At 36.3% G+C, this 20,765-nt stretch overlaps 1 protein-coding gene across 2 annotated transcripts in view; it reads left to right on the forward strand.

The window, feature by feature from the left end:
* The window catches only part of MBOAT2 (membrane bound O-acyltransferase domain containing 2), a 101,127-nt gene that overhangs the window by 69,729 nt on the left and 10,633 nt on the right, over nucleotides 1-20,765 (forward strand). For both annotated transcript variants that reach the window (XM_030037713.1, XM_030037714.1), the window contains 5 exons: nucleotides 5,107-5,161; nucleotides 5,991-6,174; nucleotides 12,276-12,468; nucleotides 15,482-15,585; nucleotides 15,905-15,969. In XM_030037713.1, coding sequence (XP_029893573.1) covers nucleotides 5,107-5,161; nucleotides 5,991-6,174; nucleotides 12,276-12,468; nucleotides 15,482-15,585; nucleotides 15,905-15,969 — 601 coding nt within the window. The remainder of the gene's footprint in view (nucleotides 1-5,106; nucleotides 5,162-5,990; nucleotides 6,175-12,275; nucleotides 12,469-15,481; nucleotides 15,586-15,904; nucleotides 15,970-20,765) is intronic.

The following is a 20,765-nucleotide window of genomic DNA, read 5'->3' on the forward strand; positions in this document are numbered from 1 at the left end:
TTTGGTGTACTCTGATTTACGTTTTGAACTTAAGCCCTTGATAGTTCTTGCCTTGTTACAGTTTTTTGTTACTCAAATGAGCACTGCCAAAAATGAGTAGTCAGTATGTTACGATTTGCTTTGTATTTCTTGCTGATTATCTTTGGCATCACACATCTATATGCTAAAGGCAGAAATGTTTTTACATGATTTGGAGACTGCTTGTGTCCATATTTATTCTTTACGGCAAGATTTAGATTTATTTATTCAACACTTTAGGCTAGAGATAGAGTTAAGGGAGAAAAGGGGTTTTTTGTACTTCAGATCCTATATTCCGGAGTACCTTTTCTTCATCAAATTTAAAACTAGCATATTTTGGAAAAGGGAAGGTGCATTGCAGTTATTCTAGAAGCAGGGGGCTTGTCTACAGGTGCAGTTTAGAAGGGCTATTAAATGGAGGATTGAACTTGCATGAGAAATTTCTAGCCAAGAGATGGTGGCAAGTAGGGAAGCTTTTGCAATTATAGTTGTAAGGTACTAAAAGTAAAGCAGGAGAGAGGAAGAGGGATGCTGTCACTGCTTAACTCTGTACCTTGCGATGAGTTCATACGGTGTTCTCTCTTTTTTGCATATAACCCACTCATCCCCACAGAGCCTCACTCATTTTATTGCAATTCTGTATGAGATCAGGGATCTTTACAGGAAAGACCCATATCCAAATCTAACCTCACTAATCTGTGTGCGCTTTAGCAGCTTGTTTTTAATTCTAGTGCTTAATGAATCTTAAACAAAGAGTCTCCTCAAATGTTTATATTCATAACCCATTAAAGTTCTGGAGCTCACAGTATATTTATTTTTAAATCTCCAAGAGATTCAGCCAGCAAAACTAGGGAACATTAGACTTGATATTTGATATTTAAAAGGGGAAAAAAAAAAATCCTCACAGCTTCTTCCAACCTTGTTCTTATTTCTTTCTCTAATTTAAACTAAATAATACATAAAACTTTAAAGAAAAAAAAAGTAATTTTTTAAATGCAATACTCATCTACTAAACATGAAATCTAATTCTTCCAAATTATTTCTTCATACTACTATGTTGTACTTGTCCATAAAAATATGTGGCGAGATACAGGTAAGAAACGAGAACCATAACACTCTTCTGTCAGATGCTTCTTGGTTCCCAGGGGCTTCTCTCACATGCTTTCTGACCACAAAAAAAGAAACTCTTTGTTCCTGTGTGTGCCCTTCTACCATCCCTTATGCCTTGGGTTTCAGCTCTGTAGTTGGTAGTTTTTAAATGTGCTTTTCCTGGAATGCTGCTTGCTTTTTTTCCTAATTATTATTTCCTCCTATGTATCTGTCACTCTCCATTTTTAAAAGCTATAGAGTAGACGTTGATGCTGATCTGGTAAGGCACTGCATTTACTGTAACAACTAAAAAGAGATAGAGTACAGTGAATATGCAATTTCAAGGGGGTTTGTTTTGTTTTGTTTTTTAAATTAGAAAGTAAATTTCTCGTTGGTTTCAGCTAATAAGCAATCCCATCCAAACTGCAGTACCTGCTATTATGTTAGTAGTAATGGTTTTGTTAGCTGTTCTTGAACAATGTAATAGTGTGAGAAGTATTGAAGAATGTTTCTTGATTTAGTTGATATAAACATTTCTTCTGTATTTTCAGTTAACTAGATTCTTTGCCTTTTACTTTTCTCAAAGGCAAATAATTCCCATATTCAGCAGAAAGACACTACATCTTTCTAAAGGCTTGCAGACAACTTTAGTATTGGTCTGCTCTGCCCTGAAGCATGGAAATGTGGATGTACTGACGTGTTGAACAGCTTATGTATTTCTGTACATTAGATGTGATATTTCAAATTTATTTTAAATAAATAGCTACAAAACCAGAACAGAATTACTAGGCTGAATTGCTGATTGTCACAATGTGACCCCATGGTAAAAGGGATTATACTGTGTTTTGGCCAACTTTTGTGATTAAGTGATAATTTTTTTTGTTGTAGTAAGAGGTGGTCAGTTAAGAATGTTGTTATGTTTATGAAAATAGTCTCGTAACTATCAATGTGCTTTTCTGATTTCAAATAGGTCTTTTATTATTATTATTATGTCTTTTTAAAAGTGTATTTGGATGGTTGCTGTTGTGAAAGTAGGCAAGAGAAAATTGAACAGCTCTTGAGACAGAGAAATGTGCGTTTATATATGTAGAACTAAATATTCTTAAGGATTTTTGGTAGGTCATCATGACCCAGTTCCATTTTAAAATGCTGGTATTACATCAAAAAAGTTGCAGCTGTTTAAGCAAGAATGTTGTTTTCTAATTCATCTGTTAATTATGCCAGTGAAACTGCCATGGTGTGGTGCGGGGGGTGTGGTGTTTTGTGGGTTTGGTTGGGGTTCTTTTGGTAACTTGATGCTTTCTTCTTATGTCCAGGAGTTTCTTTTAATGCTCTCTCTCCAATTGTCTCTTGATCTATACTCATATATTTTATTTATTTTTAAAGTGCTCCCTCTTGTGTTAGTGACAGCGTGGTCATTATTGTTTCAGTATCAGTTACCAAATCACTTTCATTGCAGTACAAGTCATTAGTGTTTAAAGGAATTATATTGTATTTTTTTCCTCCTAAGTCTTCAAGTGTTGTTCTGGGCTACGTTTGCTTGCATGACTCTCTGGGTATCAAGACTTCCGATTTTTCTTGCTTTTGTAGTTTCTTTGCCATTTTTCTCAGCTGGCATCTGTGTCTGGTTTTGTTGCTGCCAATGTGCTGGTAACAACTAAAACTGTTATTGTCTGTCTTCTTCAGGTCTTGAAATATTTTAATAACAGCATGCATTTGGGCTCAGCTGGTGATCCATTTCAGAACCTCAAATTAAAATTTACTGTAATTACAACAGAGCCTGTGATATGATCTCCATGTTTAAGTATTATTAATGTAATGTGTCGAAGCATTATTAATGAGTTAATGATTAGCCAGGCTTCATGCAAATACAAAGGTGGATATATTCAAGCAGGTTAACCACAAAGCTGGGGTGGTGCTGTGATATGATTGTAGACATTGTGTTGTCATAGTGAGAGCATGGTATTAGTCATAATATGCCTTAATAAAGCCTATATGGTGGGATATTGGTGTGTACCTAAAGATGTTGATTTTGTTACCATTAGGATGTGATCTCCTGAGGAGGAATGAAAAGATGCAACTTCCTCATGATGTAGACCACTGGGGCTAAATTTTGCTACTTTATGATTTACAAAATTCTTTTACCAAGGAAGGAATGTAGGAGTATTTCCTACTTTACAGATAAGAAAACTGAGTTATAGTTGCTGAGTGACCAAATGATCTTCTATAGAATCACCTATTTTCATAAAGCACGTTGGGATTTCATATCTATCTATCTATTTTCATATCTACCTCTACTCTTTCATCAAACTTGGTTAGAAATTGGCTGTTGGGTTTAGGCACTCCTAGGGAGGAAGATAATTGAAGTGCGATTCCATAAACTTAATTTCCTTTAGGAAGCTATCCTCATAAAAATACATTTTTTAGTGCTTGTGATGGCAAAGAAAACTTGCAAATGTGAATAGCAGGGAATGAAGGCATGTGCTAATGTCTGAACCAGTGGAGAGGCTGCAGAAGGAGCTGAAGCAGTCATTTTGGCAAGCAGTGCTGGCTGGTATAAACCAGGGCTGTCTGAAGGAAGGAGCTCTGCTTCTTCTGTGCCCCTGAATTAGTGTATTTGATAATAATTTAAAGTGGTGAAGGTCATATTTTTTACTTTCCTTGTTTATGGGATGTTGTGGTTTAACCCCAGCCTGCAACTAAGCACCACACAGCCACTCACTTCCCCATCCCACTGTGAGGGAGGTGAGAGAATCAGAAGGGTAAAAGTGAGAAAACTCGTGGGTTGACATAAAGGCAGTTTAACAGGTAAAGCAAAAGCTGCACACGCAAGCAAAGAAAAACGAGGAATTCATTCACTGCTTCCCATGGGCAGGCAGGTATTCAGCCATCTCCAGGAAAGCAGGGCTCCATTGCAATGGTTACCTGGGAAGACAAATGCCATCACTCCAAACGTCCCCCCCTTCCTTCTTCCCCCAGCTTTATATGCTGAGCATGACTTCATATGGTCGGGGATATCCCTTGGGTCAGTCGGGGTCGGCTGTCCCGGCTGTGTCCCCTCCCAACTCCTTGTGCCCCCCCAGCCTCCTCGCTGGTGGGGTGGGGGGAGAAGCAGAAAAGGCCTTGGCTCTGTGCGAGCACTGCTCAGCAATAACTAAAACATCTCGGCATTATCAACGCTGTTCTCAGCACAAATCCAAAACATAGCCCCATACTAGCTACTGTGAAGAAAATTAACTCTATCCCAGCCAAAACCAGCACATGGGAGTACAAATTTTGAAGGCTGTTTTTCAGGGGTAGGCCACCAGCATTTCAGAAAGCGCCATGTATGACAAGAAGGTAAATTCAGTCTTGCTGCTGAACTTAGACTTGGCTTGTCCCCTTCTCCTAGCAGGGGTTAGGGCTTCTCCTTAGTGCTCGTGAAAAAGACTTGAGCACCCTTTACTGTTGTGCCTGCTTCACTGGATCTTGTTTACAATCTTTACTTGGAGCATGAAGGTGGTCTTGAAGTGTGCCTTAAGTTTTGAAGTGCTTAAATCTATCTTGGACTGTGTTCATACTGTAAAGTGCAATGACTAGTGTAATGTCCCTGGGTTGCTGCAATGTTGAAACGGCTTTGAGGCTTGTCCAATTTCCAGGACTGGGAATAAAGGGTTTTAAAACCTGCAGACTTTGAAATTTTAACCAATGTAGGGGAATTGTATTTGTCAACACTTATTACAAGCTTTCTCAATGCTTTCCTGAAATCCATGTGATTTCAGGTTTAGGCACTGTTGGATATAACTGAGGATACCACAGTTTGTAATTTTGTCAACGTTAAGAATTGTTTCATCCAATTCCAGCAAAAATGTTGTGTGACATAATACCTCTGAAATTACTTGAGGACTTAAGAAATTACATCGCAGCATGAGGCTTGTTCTACTGAGTAAAGAAACTGCTAGTTAATGTGTGGGGGTTTAGCTTTTCTTTATTTTTCCTTTTTCCTGTCATCTTCCCTAGGAATGTTTCGGAAAAATGAAGATTTGACTCCATCACAAAGGTGTTTGGCTGTAAGGTAGGCTTTCAGACATCTCAGAGTCTACTTTTGGGGGTGGGGAGAAACTGGTGTTTTCTATGCTTTATTAATAGTCTCTGGAACTGCTACAGTTCACATTCAAGACAGAGTGTACAAACTCATGTAAAATAGATCTATGCTTTTTGTATTTGTAGCCTAATTCATACATCTGTTCTACTGGAAAATGTCACTAGAAGTAGGTTTTATACTTATTTGAGAAAACCATTCTAAGTTCTATGCAATCTATACAAATTAATGCCATATCAGACAGGAGACTAGTTAACATTTAGTACACATATAAAGTAGCTGGTGAAGGAACATGCTTGTTTAATTGTTTTTCAGTATTTAACTTACCTTTTATCCTTTCTTTATTCAGGAGACTTGAAAATAATATGTTGTCCTGGGCAAAACCAGTCTTAACTTGAGGCATTTTCCTTAATTGAAATTATTACCAGTTAGCACAAACCTTTGTTTACTGATTCAGTTATCGAGGGGAAAAAAGAAAACATAAGCAGTTGAACAAACACTTAGCGAAACACCCTTCCTTCTGCTTCCCCAGGCTCAGCTTCAGCCAAACACTTCTACTGGGCAAGGAGAGAGTCACCAGAGTTCAGGAGATCTGTCTGAAAATGCTCAGTATGGATTGGAAAGAAATACTATGTGTTTAATGTTTTAAGCCATGATTACAAAAGGCACACAAACTGCTTTTCTACATGTGGTTTTTACCGCAGTTAGAGTAAGCAATAATATGGAGTATGACTTTTCCTACTGTGGAAATTCTGTAGAACTACACATGCCATCTCACAAGTTGCTTGTCTTTGAATTACAGACGCATGCCAAGTCTACTGGAGTATTTAAGTTACAACTGTAATTTCATGGGTATCCTGGCAGGCCCGTTATGCTCTTACAAAGACTATATTACTTTCATTGAAGGCAGATCATACCAACTGCAACAGTCTGAAGCAAATGGGAAGGAAGATACAAAATATGAACAAACGGATCCTTCTCCAAATGTAAGATGTATGACTCTTGCAGTGCTGATGCTTACGTAATCATTGCATGAAAAGCTTGGTTTGCACTGTTCATTTACAGGCATAACTTCTGAGCTGTATCTGGAGTTCAATCATCAACAGTATAGTTCCCTGTTCAAAAAGTTAAATACTTATTTTTTTAAGGCAGGTTTTCTCCATGGTTTTCAGTCTGGATCTTGTGGATAAAAGCAGATTAAATTGGAGCTTCCTAACAAGCTTATATGGTAAAAAGCTGTCTTTAAATTAAAACAGTTCATATATGTTTTCTTCAAAGCATATACTCTGCATAAAAAAAATCCTGGTAAGGATGAGGTGCACATTTTGTCATTTGAAAGCTGATGAGACTTAAAAGTTCCAGCAAGGTTTCATGAACATTCTCAAATTCTACTGTTTTTCAATGTCTTTTTGCAGCAAGTAGAAAACATTCATATGTTGTGAATTGAAAAACACTCATAGAAGTAGTTGTGTTTTTCTTGCTTCCATTCATGTAGAGAGGTATTAAAGATGTATTTTGATCTGAAGGTGTAGTAGATGTACTACCCATGACACTATGGCTAGTAATCCATACAACATATTTCTTTTTCCTCTTTGTTCTCTTATTGGAAAAGAGACCAAATACATACAGAAGAAAGTCCAGTTGATCATGCCTTACAAGAGAGATGGCATGGCCTGAATTAAAATCAAAAGCTCCCAAAGCTTGTTTTAAAATTTAATCCAGTTAGTTTAATGCTCAGGGTACTGAATCTTATCTTTTCATTCTTTTCATATTCTCTTAAATAGGAGTGTATCAGACTTTTAAATTTGTGTGTGCCTACGATAATTATTACCACACATAAAAAGCAGAATTATGGAGTCAACTGGAACACTTCAGATAAACGGCTTTCGCTAATTCCAGTGCCAATTACCTGTTTTCTGCTTATCTTGTGGACCGCCAACTGTTGCTGGAGCAGAGCAAGGCATTCCCACATGTAGCTACCTGTCTTGTCCTCCTACCTAGAGGTTACCATCCCCATAGCTAGGCTAACAGGGAGGCTTCCCAATCAGTTGTCATCTCCAACCACTTCCATCCTTTGAGTGTGGAAGAGGACTCTGCATGTTCCATTCCACCCGTCTTGTGTGGTTGTAGTAACTTGCACCACAGGAATGTAAACTAGTGGCTGGAGGAGGATAACACTTTAAACTGCTCCACATGTTGACAAGGCACGTAAGCTCATAGAAGTGTGCTGTGGAGCAAGTAGTTAGGAAAGGCAAAAGACACAGGAAAATTCCTTGCATAGTTTGGCACCTCATAGTCTGTAGTCTGCATGAATGTGTTGTATTGACAACGTTGCCGACACTTCTTTTGTTTTTAAACATTGTTTTGGCTCAGTAAAGGCATCATATCTTATGTACTAAAAGCCTATTTCTGCAAAAAAATATTATGTAGTAAAATTATTGCAAATAAATGGAACTAACCAAGTCTGCCAGTATCATTACTTCTAGACAGGGATCTACTGATTGCCTGGTAGGACTTTCTAGCTTTTTACCACATAATCTTGCTAGTAATCTGAATAAAGTCAATAGTTACGTAAACCTATGATGGATTCTTCTTTCAGGTAAGCGGTTTTCCTTAAAAATGAATTGCTCTTAAGATGCTTGAAACTTTTGCAATTTATGCTGCAGTAGCTTTTGACATAAAAATAAAGAGAAGCTGTCTATGCTGTTGATACTTCATCTCCCAACTGGTGTTAGAGAAATCTGGATGCATTTTATAACACCAGCAAGTATTGTGTGCTTTTGGAGATACATCTATGATACAGTTTTACTGCATTTGCTGCATCAGTTAAAATATTCATTGTCTTGTTCTAGAAGAATATTTAAATACCATTAACTTCATATTAATACTTTAAATTTGTTCCTTGGTTCTCATGTTGTTATTTCAAGAATAAATTGTTAGGTAACTCAAAAATGAAATGTAATGGGGATCAGCAAATGTTAATGTAGTAAATGAAAAAAAAAAAAATCCTTCAGCTGAGATACAGTAAGTTTCATTTCTTCTTAAATATAATTACATAATCACAGTAGTACATGTCAGCCTCCTCCTCTATACTGTGTGTTGACTGCATGATGTTAACTTGGTTTAGTATATTTGCTGTGTTCGTTGCATGTTAAATGAATCAAATCAACATATTAAAACTTATTTCTTAAATCCCTCCTATTGTGCCTTTTTGCAAGCTATCAATTGTTGGTGCTCAAAGTGGTGTCAACTCTCAGAAATTAATAATCTGTCTTTGTAAGTTTCTTTTTATTATGGCTACCCTTAAAATACAAGATTCCTGTCAGCAGATATCTTCTTTCTTGCTTATTATGATAACTTTTCCTATAAGTTAAAGTTCTTACTTAATTATGTATAATTTTTACCTGAGGTTCTAACCTCCCCAAAATAATATGCTTTAATATAGTTCAATATTATATCAAGCTCCTTACTGATTCTTTATCAACCAAGGACAAGTTGATTCAAATAAAAGTTTTAAAGATCCTTTTCTACTTTTTGTATATATTTTTTATATATTATACATGTTTATACAGTAATATATTTATAAAATTCCTGAGCTCAGTGAGTGTTTTACCTTTATTGCTTCAATTAGAAAGCTGTTCCTGAACTCTTTCTATGATTAGGTGTCTAGCTTTCAACCTAACTATATTCCTATCTAATTTATGCACATTTGGTTTTGTCCTGGCACTGTCTTTTAGCTTCCCAGTGTTGACCATATTTGATATTTTTATACAGGTATGCCCAGTTTTTGTTCATCAAAACTAAATGATCCAGGCCTTTCTACCTTTTTGTTGTAAAATAAATTGTATATTCTACTTCATATGAGGTCAAAATTATCCTGCAGCTTATGGTCTTTTAATTCCTTAACAGAACAGTTAATTTGATATGTTGAAAACTTTAAAGAGTGAATTAAATTAAACTTCAAGCTTTTAAATTAGTTACTTCATCCTTGTAAAAACTGACCAACCCTCCAGTGAATGTGCAATCCAGTGATTACTCATTTATGCCTTGGCAAAGAAGCTTACATCAAGAACCTAGTTAATTAAGCAATTGGAAGTCAATTAATGTTTTACCAAATGCTTTTCTATAGGTAGTTGAACTATAGATTATTTTGGTGTCAGGTGAGGACTTTTATTTCTGTGTAAATGGGTTTAAAACTTGAGTGCTATAAATAAGCCTCAGGCTGTAGTTTAATAATCTATTTAGGCTCACCAAAGTATAAATTCTTGCTGAATATGGTAGGTCCTGGCTGTGGGTTCTGGGTCCTCTGCTTATCCTAGCAGTGCTAACATGCATTGCACTGCATTGTGGTCTGATTCAGATAATCTGATGCAGCCTAAAACTAACTTTTCATTAAAAAAAAAGGGGGAGGGGGGCACCCCCCCCCCAAACAACACACCACCACACCCAATAAAAACCCCAAACCAAAACACCAGAAGTGTAGTTTTACACCTGGTTTGTTTTTTCTAATCTGACTCACTAGAACGAAAAAGAGCAAAAACTTGCAGCCAAGGTGAGGAGACAGGGCAGGACTGCTTCTTTGCATTGCAGCCTGTGTTTGGATTGTCCTTCAGAAACTCTGCTTAAACCAATCCTGAAACTGCAGCTCCCAGTCTTTGTAGAGGCAGGAAGTTATCTCCACCACTGTTTGCTAATATCCCTGATACTGATCCCTGTGAGTGGTATCAGAATGCCTGATCGGGGTTCTGGGATTTATAATTATTGAGTGAAGTAGTATAATTTAAAAAAAAAAGTCATGCTGTTTCTGGCTGTAGTTATGCTTGTCCCTACACCTAAATGTTGCTGCTAAAAAAAATTGTAGAAATACATCATTTAAAAAAGTACAATTTATGGCAGAGCCCTGTGTAAGTTAATTTTTTTTTTTTTTAAATAAATTTTGTTGAAACTCTGCTTTTCCTTAAAGGAAGGGCTTTTACCTCCACAATTTAGTTAAAAACCTTCAAAGAGGTACTAAGCCTATTTTGGGTTGAATAGGCAGATTAATGATTTCTGTTTACCAATAGAAAAACCGGTAAATAGTGGCAGTGGCAAAAAGCAGGCCTTTAAACAGAGGTAACATTACTTATAAGTTGCCAAAACATATTTTGAGACTTTGTAGAGATCTTCAGATGGAAAACATCTATTTTATATGTTTATGCTTTTATTTTAAGTTGCATGTTAATGTTACCAGCCTATAAGTACTGTTTCTCATGCTAAATTGAACATGACTTTTAATTATGGCTTAGACTTTGAAGTTAAATCCTTGCAACTGTCTTCAGAACTTTGGGGTGATGCCTTCTGGTATTTACAAATATCTAACTTTTGCATGTATCAGATATTGCATACCAAAATTGAAGATTCATCAGTGTTAATAACTGATTTTATGAACATTCATTTCTATTTAAATTCCTGAAGAAGTTAAGCCAACTGAACTTTCCCTCTGCTCTAGCAAAGAGAGAGATGGATTAATAGGTGCTAGAAAAACAAAGGAGCACTTTTAGAAAGTTAATGCCCTTTACTTTGAACTCTTGTAATAGAGTAAAATATTAAAATGAAGTTTATTAGAAAGCAAGTAGAAATAAGTAATTAAACACCAGCCTTAGCTGTTAATAGGTAGTTGCCTTCTGAATTATCCAGCTGGTTTGTTTAATTAGCTGGGTTTTCTGTTCATCTCTGAAATACCTTCTGAGATGGGCCACATGAAATATGCAATGTCCAAAGTTACCCTCACCATTCTACAGCTTTTCCGAGACTAATTTTTTATCAGGTGTACCACCTCTTACATCTGGGTGAATCTTTGATACTGTGTATCCTGCACAAATCTGTGTTTTCAGTTGGGCACTTAATGTTCCATTCTGCATCATGGAACAGAATTACTCTTTATTTTGGAGCTAGGTATGTGGAGCTGCACTGTAATTGAAGCAGGACGTTATCTTTAAAAGTTTGGGTGGGTATACTGAAAGCAGGATGGACAGAAAAAGGATTCTGGCTGTCTTTTTGTTCTGATGCTTCAAAGAAAAGTAGCTAGATTGGTTGTTTTCTTGCCAAGTTTAGTGTCTGTATAATTGTAATGTAAATTAAAACTAATGTTTAAATATTGAGATTACTTACAATCAAAACTTGAAAATTACATTTAAATGAACTAGCTCTCAAACTTTTCTAACCAAGTACTCTAGGTGCTTGGTTAGTGTGTGTTACTTCAGGAACTTGCACAGAACATGGTATCTGCCTTTGGGATGTGGATCAGACTAGTGACTTAGTAAGTCATCCATTATTGCTCTGTGTGTTTTATAATAGAACCTTAGAAATGTTTTCCTAAAATACATACTCTTTAGTGTGGTGGTTATAGCAAAACTGAATTTTGAGAAAATAGGAGTCCAGGTCATACCTTAACAATGTTTTTTTACATGTCTGTGAGCATATTTGACCCCTTATAGCTTAATCACTCTAGTTGGGAAAACAGGTCTATATAGAACTGAGATATTTTGGCTGAAAACTCAAATTATTTTGATAGTTTAGTTGGTTTAGAATTTGGATACTGTAATAGTCTAACAGAGATGATTGGTATATTGAGTTGGGCAGCAATTGAACACCTGCATTATGACAAAGATTACAAAAAATGAACTGAAGCTTTGCCGTTGTCTTTGGAATCTCTACAATAATTGTACTCATCTTGTCCCAGATTATATGCTTTGTGCTATGATGTCTTAACAACTTACTTGCTTCGGTAACTTGACAATGAAATAATAAAAAAAATGCAGTTGCGAAAGGTGTTCCCATTATTGCAAGGGTTTTTAGAGGCTCACTGTAGTGAGATTGGATTTGCTGTGTTTGCCAGAAGAAGTGGTGCTCACAACTTAAGATAACAGTATTCCCTGAGCCTCTATAAAATGTTACTAACTATTTTAAAGTTGGTAGTATATGTTATTGGAAAATTGACATACATATATACACATCTGTTTAAGGAAGGAAGATTATAACTTGCCTTTGTTTCCAGAAAATTAACAAAAAATGAAGCTTACAAAGTCTCCCATCTTAAACTTTTCAGATAGCCGTGGCACAGAAACTCCTAATCTGTGGACTGTCCTTACTCTTCCACATGACTATTACAAAAACTTTGCCTGTGGAATACAACATTGACGATAACTTCAGAGCTACAGCGTCATGGCCTATAAGGTTTTTCTACCTATATGTGTCTCTTATGGCTGCCAGACCCAAGTATTATTTTGCATGGACTTTAGGTAAGTATATATATTTAAAAAAAAAAAAAAAAAAGGAAAAGCATATGTATTGAGTTTCATTTGAGATGCTGCATACTAAGCATGTATTAAAAAGTGACAGTGCCCTCTTGAGGCCTTAGGTAAACATTATTACATTTAAGTATTATTAGGTATTGTCAAATGAATGTTTTGAGAAACAAAATTTGCCATAAATCTAAGCACAGCGTTGTGACTGTTGCTAATGAGATCATGGTCTTCTGAACAAATCTGAGTGAAACACAAGGTTTTTTGGAGAGCGATAGTGTTTTAATGAGCAATGATTTTCTTGTTTTTTAAAAATTGTAGTAAATCTAGTCTGATGTACAATCACTGGGGTTTTTGGGGGGTTTTTTTTGGTTTTTTGATACCTTGATTTTGGCATACCTGAAAAGTTATTCTAAGCCTCTTTCTGCGGTAAGTTATCAGGAATTTGCTTGATGTTATTCAAGCATGAAGGAAAAATTAATCTATTGTAATTCAGATACATCATAGTGTTGTTAATAGTAGATGGCATTCACAGTAGTATTTTCAGAATTTGATGGGTGACACTTCAGTTTTAGTCTTTGTTCTAATGATCAACAGGATAATACCCATAGTCATTAATTTAAGACACTGAATAGATTATATAGTTTTAAGAACATTTTGCTTTTCATTTCACGTTATTAAAAAAAAAACCAAACCAAAAAAAACCCCAAAACAACACATACAACAGCAAAATGCTGTATTTATGTAAGCTGACATCTTGGAAGTGGCTCACAAAACAGATTTCGTCAGCTTCCTCCTCCTCTCCAGTTTTACATATTTGTTTCATAATTCTTTTGAGAGAGAATCTGTGGGAAACAATGCAATAAAGAAAGCTTTAGTGTAGCAGAGCAGCATGACTCATTTACAGCTGCTGGTTTCATTCCTGATCAATGAATGAAGTGCTTTCAGCTTGTCTGGATATAGTAATTCTGGGGCTTGTTGTGGAATGAAATAATTTCGAATATTGTGCTCTTACACACCAGTATCATCGTCTGTAAAGAGTAGGAGTCATCTGAAAAATGAATAATCTTCATTGTTTTTTTTTCTCTGTAATGCTTCAGATGGATTTCTCCTTATGTGCTTGCTAGCAGTGTAGAGCTAGCATTCCTTTGGTAAAATACTGAAGAAAATAAACTTTTAATTTGCTAAATAGCTTTTTTTTTTTTAATGTCTTCCTTCTACTTTACCTCATCTAAACTTCTAATGGTACGAGTATATGTGAGGGGGCCTTAACAGATTTACTGGATATTATGCTTTTGAGTTATACATTACTATACACTTAGGGGAAAAAAAAAAATCTGTTCATAAAATGAATTACTTCAAGATGAATACTTACTAAAATGCTAGCTAATAAAATGATCACTTACTCTAGCTGTAGTCTTTGTATTCTAGCTAGCAAGAGATTATGGAGTTCGTGTCTTCAGCTGTTTCTGAGCATAAAATCATTGTCTAATGTTTGAACTTGACATCAGTGATATCAGATGTATGGCAGCAAATGTTGTTGCTTCCAAAGATGTTTTTTAAAAGTGTTTTTGATGAGGAAATAAAAATATTATAAATTACCCTATATTAAATCAAATGTCACAAAGCCCTCTTCCGTACTGGTAGATGACTGGAGAAACTGAATTTCAGGAAAGGAACTGTTTGAGTGTTTGAGTCAACTGTTTCTTTTACTTTCCAAATACACTGCATTAATACCTTGAAAAAGTTGTTGAGAAGAAAGGAAAATGCAAAAGATATTAATTTATGTTAAATGTCACAATTGTATAAAGTAAATTCTTTTTAATATGGTAATACCAACTGAGCAATTTCTCTTGCCTTGCTAGTTATAATTTAAAAGGTAACAGTCTAATTACAGTGCTTTAGATGAATTTTGAGCTAACAGAGAGGGCTCATGCCCTGTAACTAGAAGACTAGATCTGTATTGCTTCTGTAGAGCCTTTTGCTTACTTTGCTTCCGATTTCTCAGGGCTCCTCTGAACTGGGAGAGGAGCTGGTATTCTTCTCCCCCTGGTCACTTATTTATCCACGGAAGTGGATACATGGTTGGTTTCATGCCTTATGGATGTGTGTCCATGTTTGGGTGCATGCAACCAAGCGCCTGGCTCAACAGAGGCAATATTTGGAAAAAAAACTTGTTTCCTTGTACGTGGCCATCCTAATCTGAGAAGTACAGCTGAGGGAATTTTAGTGTCTGAGCTAACAAAGCTAAGGCAAAGGCAATGACTGAAAGTGACAGGCAGTATTCAGACTGAGTTCCCTTGTATTTTCCTGCATAGTCCAGATGATGGTAGCGGCTTTTTCTTGTAGGGAAAAAGATTGTTTGCTTTGAACTATTTGACCTTTGACATGCATTGTAAACACTTAACATTCAGAAGTGTTGTTAACAGAGGCCTTATGCCATTAGTGGAAGTCTAACAAACTCTGCATCACTTAGTAAATTACTGTTCTCTTCTATTAGGTTTGCACTGCTCTGTGTGTGGTGCTGTGAATGTGCACCTGCTCAAAGTGAATCATACCATTTTATCTTTATGCTTTAAACATCACTGTTGCTGCATAAGGAAGCCCAAAGACATGCATTTGAGTGTTGAGCTGCTATCTCAAATCTTTACAACCAGCTACTGTTTCATAGTCTTGATGCATCTCATCGAGTTGGTTTTTCTGTCAAATTGCTCAAGCAAGTCTAAGTAGGTGGTATGAGAGAGAGGGGACATCTGTGCTGTGAAGTAAATAGTGCTACCTTTCATTCTTTTGCTTTTGTACAAGTTTTTGAATTGAAAGCCAGTGTGTTGCTTGGATTATTTTCTGTTTGTTCAAGTGTATAATACAGTGGTCCTCAGTATTTAAAAAAAACCCAAACCCGTAGCCTTTAAAATGTGATAAATATTTTGAACAAACTACATGTTGTGTGATGCACAATTTGTAATACGTGCAGTTTATAATGAATTTGTTTCTTTTTGTTTCATTGCAGCAGATGCAATTAATAACGCAGCAGGGTTTGGGTTTAGAGGCTACGATAAAAATGGAGTTACACGTTGGGATCTAATATCAAATCTGAGAATCCAGCAAATAGAGGTTTGTTTCTGGCTCTTTCAAATAAAATACATGCCCGTGTAGGTAGTTGCTTGTAATTTCAGTAACTTTTCCTACACATTTTGTACCTCAAGATAGTATGTTCTAAGTCAAAAATGATGTGTTCACACCCTTAGGAAAGGGTGGAAAATAGTCTGTTTTGAATATGTTCTACCTGTCAGCTGACTTCCAAAATATTTTGTGGTTAACTAGTTGAGTAAATACCTTATTCAACTCATCACTTATAATTTATGTCAGAATTTTGAAATATTTTGTAACACTTTACAATTACAGAAATAATTTGTTTGTTTTTACTTTACAGTTTTCCACAAGTTTCAAGATGTTTCTTGATAACTGGAATATCCAAACAGCTCTTTGGCTTAAAAGGTATTTATTTCTTTAAGGAAAGCTTTTCTCTGCTGAAGTTTCTTAGATATTTCTTTGAAGATAGTTCAACATCTAAAGCTAAACCCCACAAAACATCAGTTATTTAGCAACTGCATGGGGCATTTTTCTTGTAATACTTGAATTAAAGCCTCTGAATTTAGGACTTCTCTGTTAGTGTAAACTATCAGGTTATGATAGGAACTTTTTCTTCACTGGTCATAGGGAACCTAAAACTATTAATCTGTAGAGGCGTCTTTTTTCTTTTTTTTTCTCTCTTATCATTCAAAGCAGTGTATGTTGCTGAGAGCAGCAGGCAAAATGTACATCTTGGCCTGTGGAAGCTCTGCATTATTTTTAGCCACACAGTGATGCAGGAACTTACATTCTGTGAGAGAACTTTCTGCGCTCCTTCCATAATGAGCACATGGCAAATATCAAACCCTACAGTGTGCTATCAACAAAAAATGCAAATTAATATCCCTCAGATGCACTTTTTTCCTTGTCTGGAAAATGGGTATAGTGCCCAGTAAACTACATCATTCTGCTTTTACTACTTCTTTGTGGTAACTAGAAAGTAAAAAGTGTTCTTGAATAGTGTGCAAGTGTTGTTTCCCTTCCCCTAGTCTCTGTTTAGCTGATCTTTTATCAATAGGTGCAAGTTTAACTGAGACTCCTATCTTGGGATCACTCAGAGGACTTTATCTCTTATTCTAGGATGGCTGGCAATAGGATGTTTCTTCCATTAAATCTCTTTATAGTGTATTCTTTCTTCCATAACTTCTTCCCTAAATATTTTTCTGACCCAATTAAAAACAAATTGAATTTTATGTGATTATTCTAGTTCGCTCAATAGGCAGTAGAATCTATGGCTAGGACAGTCAGCAAGGAAGAATTTCATGCTTGCAGGTATTGAAATGTATCATTTAATAAAGGAAATAAGCTATTTAGCTGGTTTAAGATGCATTTTAATTTAGTTACAGAAGTTTATCAGTATTAAACTTAGTAGAAAAAGGGTTGTTTCAACAAACTTTCAAATCTTCTAAATGGAATGATTCTAAACAAAAACTCCTTTTAGTGGAGAAGAGTAACATTTCTGTTTAAGAATTGAAAGAAAAAATTTGAATCAATTGCTTAGGGTCACATTGAAAGAAGATGTGAAGAAAAATTAAAGCATCGCCTTTAATAAATATTTTTAAGAGCAATTATGGAAGAATCTTTGAGGATAGGCTAAATCCGTATTGATTTTGCCACAGTGAAAGGGAGAAGGGTGGATGTTTTCTTCAAGTTTTGTTGCAAGTAAAAGATTATTTTAATGATTATATATAGAGGACCATAAATAGTGGTACAGAATATATATTATATTGCCAATCTTTTGGTTAGTTGCAATGCTACAGGAGTTTGAATAGAAGACAAGCCCATGTATTACTTTAAACATCCATTTTTAATACTTCACTTGTTTACCATTTATAGAAGTACCTAAAAATCTTAGCTATTTACCTCACATGAAATACCACACATCAGCATATGTTCTGTACTTCTCTGATACTCTTTAGAGACAAACTGAACCATCAGAATTAGAGGACTTAAACCCTGATTGTGTGTAAAAACAAATTCCTTGTAAAAACGCAGTTAACAGATCTACAGATAATGAAGAAGTTTAATAAATATTTAATGTAGATCACAAAATACAGCAGTTCAAAGGTATTATTGTTACAATGTAAGTTAAAATGGGTGTTTACATAGTAGCATATGTCAACAACATATATCATGATGATCAGAGGGCTGGAGCACCCCTCCCAGGAAGACAGGCTGAGAGAGTTGGGGTTCTTCAGCCTGGAGAAGAGAAGGCTCCAGGGACACCTTACAGCGGCCTTCCAGTACCTAAAGGGGGGCCTAAAGGAAATGATGGAGAGGGACTTTTTACAAGGGCATGCAGTGATCGGACATGGCGTAACAGTTTTAAGCTGAAAGAGGGTAGATTTAGTTTAGATATTAGGAAGAAATTCTTTACTGCAAGGGTGGTGAGGCACAGGAACAGGTTGCCCAGAGAAGTTGTGGATGTCCCATCCCTGGAAGTGTTCAAGGCCAGGTTGGATGGGGCTTTGAGCAACCTGGTCTAGTGGAAGGTGTCCCTGCCCATGGCAGGGGGGTTGGAACTAGATGATCTTTAAGGTCCCTTCCAACCTAAACCATTCTATGATTGTGTGATAATGTTTCCTGACTGGGGAAGCTGTTATGTTCCCCCTCAGCGTGTTCATTCTTTTTTCCAAAGAAAACATCTAATTCCATGTCTTTGTTCATGTTTGCAAAACCTCTGTGGTTCTTGTTGCTCTCTTCTGGCATCTTTCCAAACTTCCTGTCTTCTTACAGTGGATGATGTACTTCTGCTAAGACCTCCAAAGTCTTTCCCTGGCCTGTTATGGGCAGAGTTGAATGGAGTGGATTAATTACCTTTATTTTCTTCAGATAATAGTCTTTCTAACACATCACAGTATTACATGTCTTTTTGCAGCAGCAATCTACTGTTGATTCATGCTCAGCTGATACTCAGTGTTTCATACTGTTGATTCATATTCATACTCAGCTATACTTTTTCAATAATGTTACAGGAATGGGTACTGTTTTGTATCTTCCACTTTCCCTATTAGATGTTCTATACTTTGGACTTCATCTTGTTGATTTCAGAACATCATTCAAGTCTGTCAAGATCATTTTGGATTCTAGTGCTCTATCTGCTAAGAAAACAATGCCAATCTCTTCCACCCCACCTCCCACCCCCAAAATCGAAGGGAAGACAAGGTGAAAAAATATACTTCTCAGTCTACCACCCAAGCTAGTAATGAAAGTATAGAACCAGACCAAAGGCAGTACCTTGCTGAACAGTTGATGCAACTTCCCATTTCTAGAGTAAATTATGGATAAGATAACCTGAACCACCGGAATTTGAATAGATTTTTCTCAGCCTGTTGTGATGAACATATTTCCTTGGTTTGCTTTTAGAAATGTCAGGTGAAGCATTTCAACAAGATTTATTATTGACAAATCCATGGAGGAGTTTAAGCTTACTTTTTACTTTTTGAAATTGAAGCCTGATGATTTTTTTTCTAGTATATATCTTACCTGGCTTGCATTGATATAGCTGAAATTTGGTTAGTTAATTTAGTTAGTTTTGTTAGCTCCCGAATGCTTTGCAGGGGAAAATTTGCTTAAAATAGTTTAAACCAAATAAAGATCTAAGCCATTTATCAACTTATTAATGAGACATAGTTAACCACCAGACAGTGAAATATATGTTCAGAATTAATACCCACACTAGAACAGATAACATTTTACATGTGTTTAGTGTTCTGCTTTAATAAACATTTCCAAACACTCTTCTGTAACTAATCCCAAGGAGTTTAAAAACTGCACATACACACACAGTTATATGCAAACTGTGCCGCCTCTCCCAAGGACATGTGGGATACAAAACAACACCTCATTCTGGAAGCGTGGGCCCCCTGCTTGTATGCACTGCCTGTGGGAGATGTGGGTGCTCCAGCTCTACGTGAACCCGTTGATTCACATGCCAGTTAGAAAAGCATGCCAGGAGTTCACGTGCATGCAGCTGATATGGATGAGATGCTGCTCCCTGTGTATTGCATACTGCACCGACAGTCCCCAATCTGGATGCAGGCTACTCAGTGTCTACTAGGGAGGATGCTCTGTCTTGGCTGAGACAGAGGCCATGATGCTGGTGGGGTGACTTCTGGCAATGTCAAACCAGGTTTTGATGGCTAGTATTTTGCTCCAAGATGTCTCCCTGACTTGTTACAAGTTTTCCTAAAGCTTTTGTACTTTCTAGGCTGACGGATTCTTTGTCTCAGAAGTCTCTTTGAAATTCCCTGGTTACTGTTTAGTCTGGCCAATGTTGCTTTCCTCTTTTAGGTGGTCTATTTTGGGCAAATGTCCTCAGATAGTTTTGTGTATTATGCATATATGCACCTGCACCCTACTTAGCCCCATGTTCTCATCTTAATGGCCATTGTTAGCAAAGCCCTTTGGCAAAGGGAGAGGGTTGTGCTGGTACCCCGTGCAGAAGACCTTATAAGACAAAACTTACCACATCTATTTGACTGGAATGAACTAAATTAGCAAAATACACGTTTGATCTTTCCCTATTCACATCCTGTCTTTTTACCTTCTGCTCTTTCACATTGACTGTGTCATTTGGTCTCAGCAATCTTTTGTATATATGGAAGTTGTGGTTAAAGTAGTTACATTAGTAGTGAATGTTTTGGCTCTGTATCATTAGCTTGTTGTCGTCTTTGAATAACAGATGTGCATTCTCTTCTCTTTCTCTGTTACTTGCTATGTGTTTATAAAACTTTTTTACATATTAATGTCTATGGCCTTTTCTAGTTAAAACTCATTTTTGTACGTTAGCTTTAGATTTGTGTTCATGCATGCTTGTGCTGTTTATTTTTGCTTCATGTTAGTGTGTATCTGTTTCCATATTTCCTATTGCTTTTTGGTTTTCAGATCATTAAAGACATTAAAGAACTCTTGATGAAGCCATATCAGGACCTTACCATGTTTCCTATCATTCTTCCACATCACGATGGTTTGTCATTGTGTCATTTAATGTTGTCTTCTAGAAACTACCTTTCTTGGATTCCTTTTTCCCTTCTTCCTTCTAGAATTCCTTACTGTAGGACCTTGCCTAATAATTCAGAGTCTCAATTTTTAAATAGCAGAGTTCAGCATTCTCCTTATTTGATATTCTCACATCCCTAGAGTCATTAATTATAATTTCA

This window comes from Aquila chrysaetos, chromosome 15 (assembly GCF_900496995.4).
Source record: "Aquila chrysaetos chrysaetos chromosome 15, bAquChr1.4, whole genome shotgun sequence".
Taxonomy (NCBI): domain Eukaryota; kingdom Metazoa; phylum Chordata; class Aves; order Accipitriformes; family Accipitridae; genus Aquila; species Aquila chrysaetos.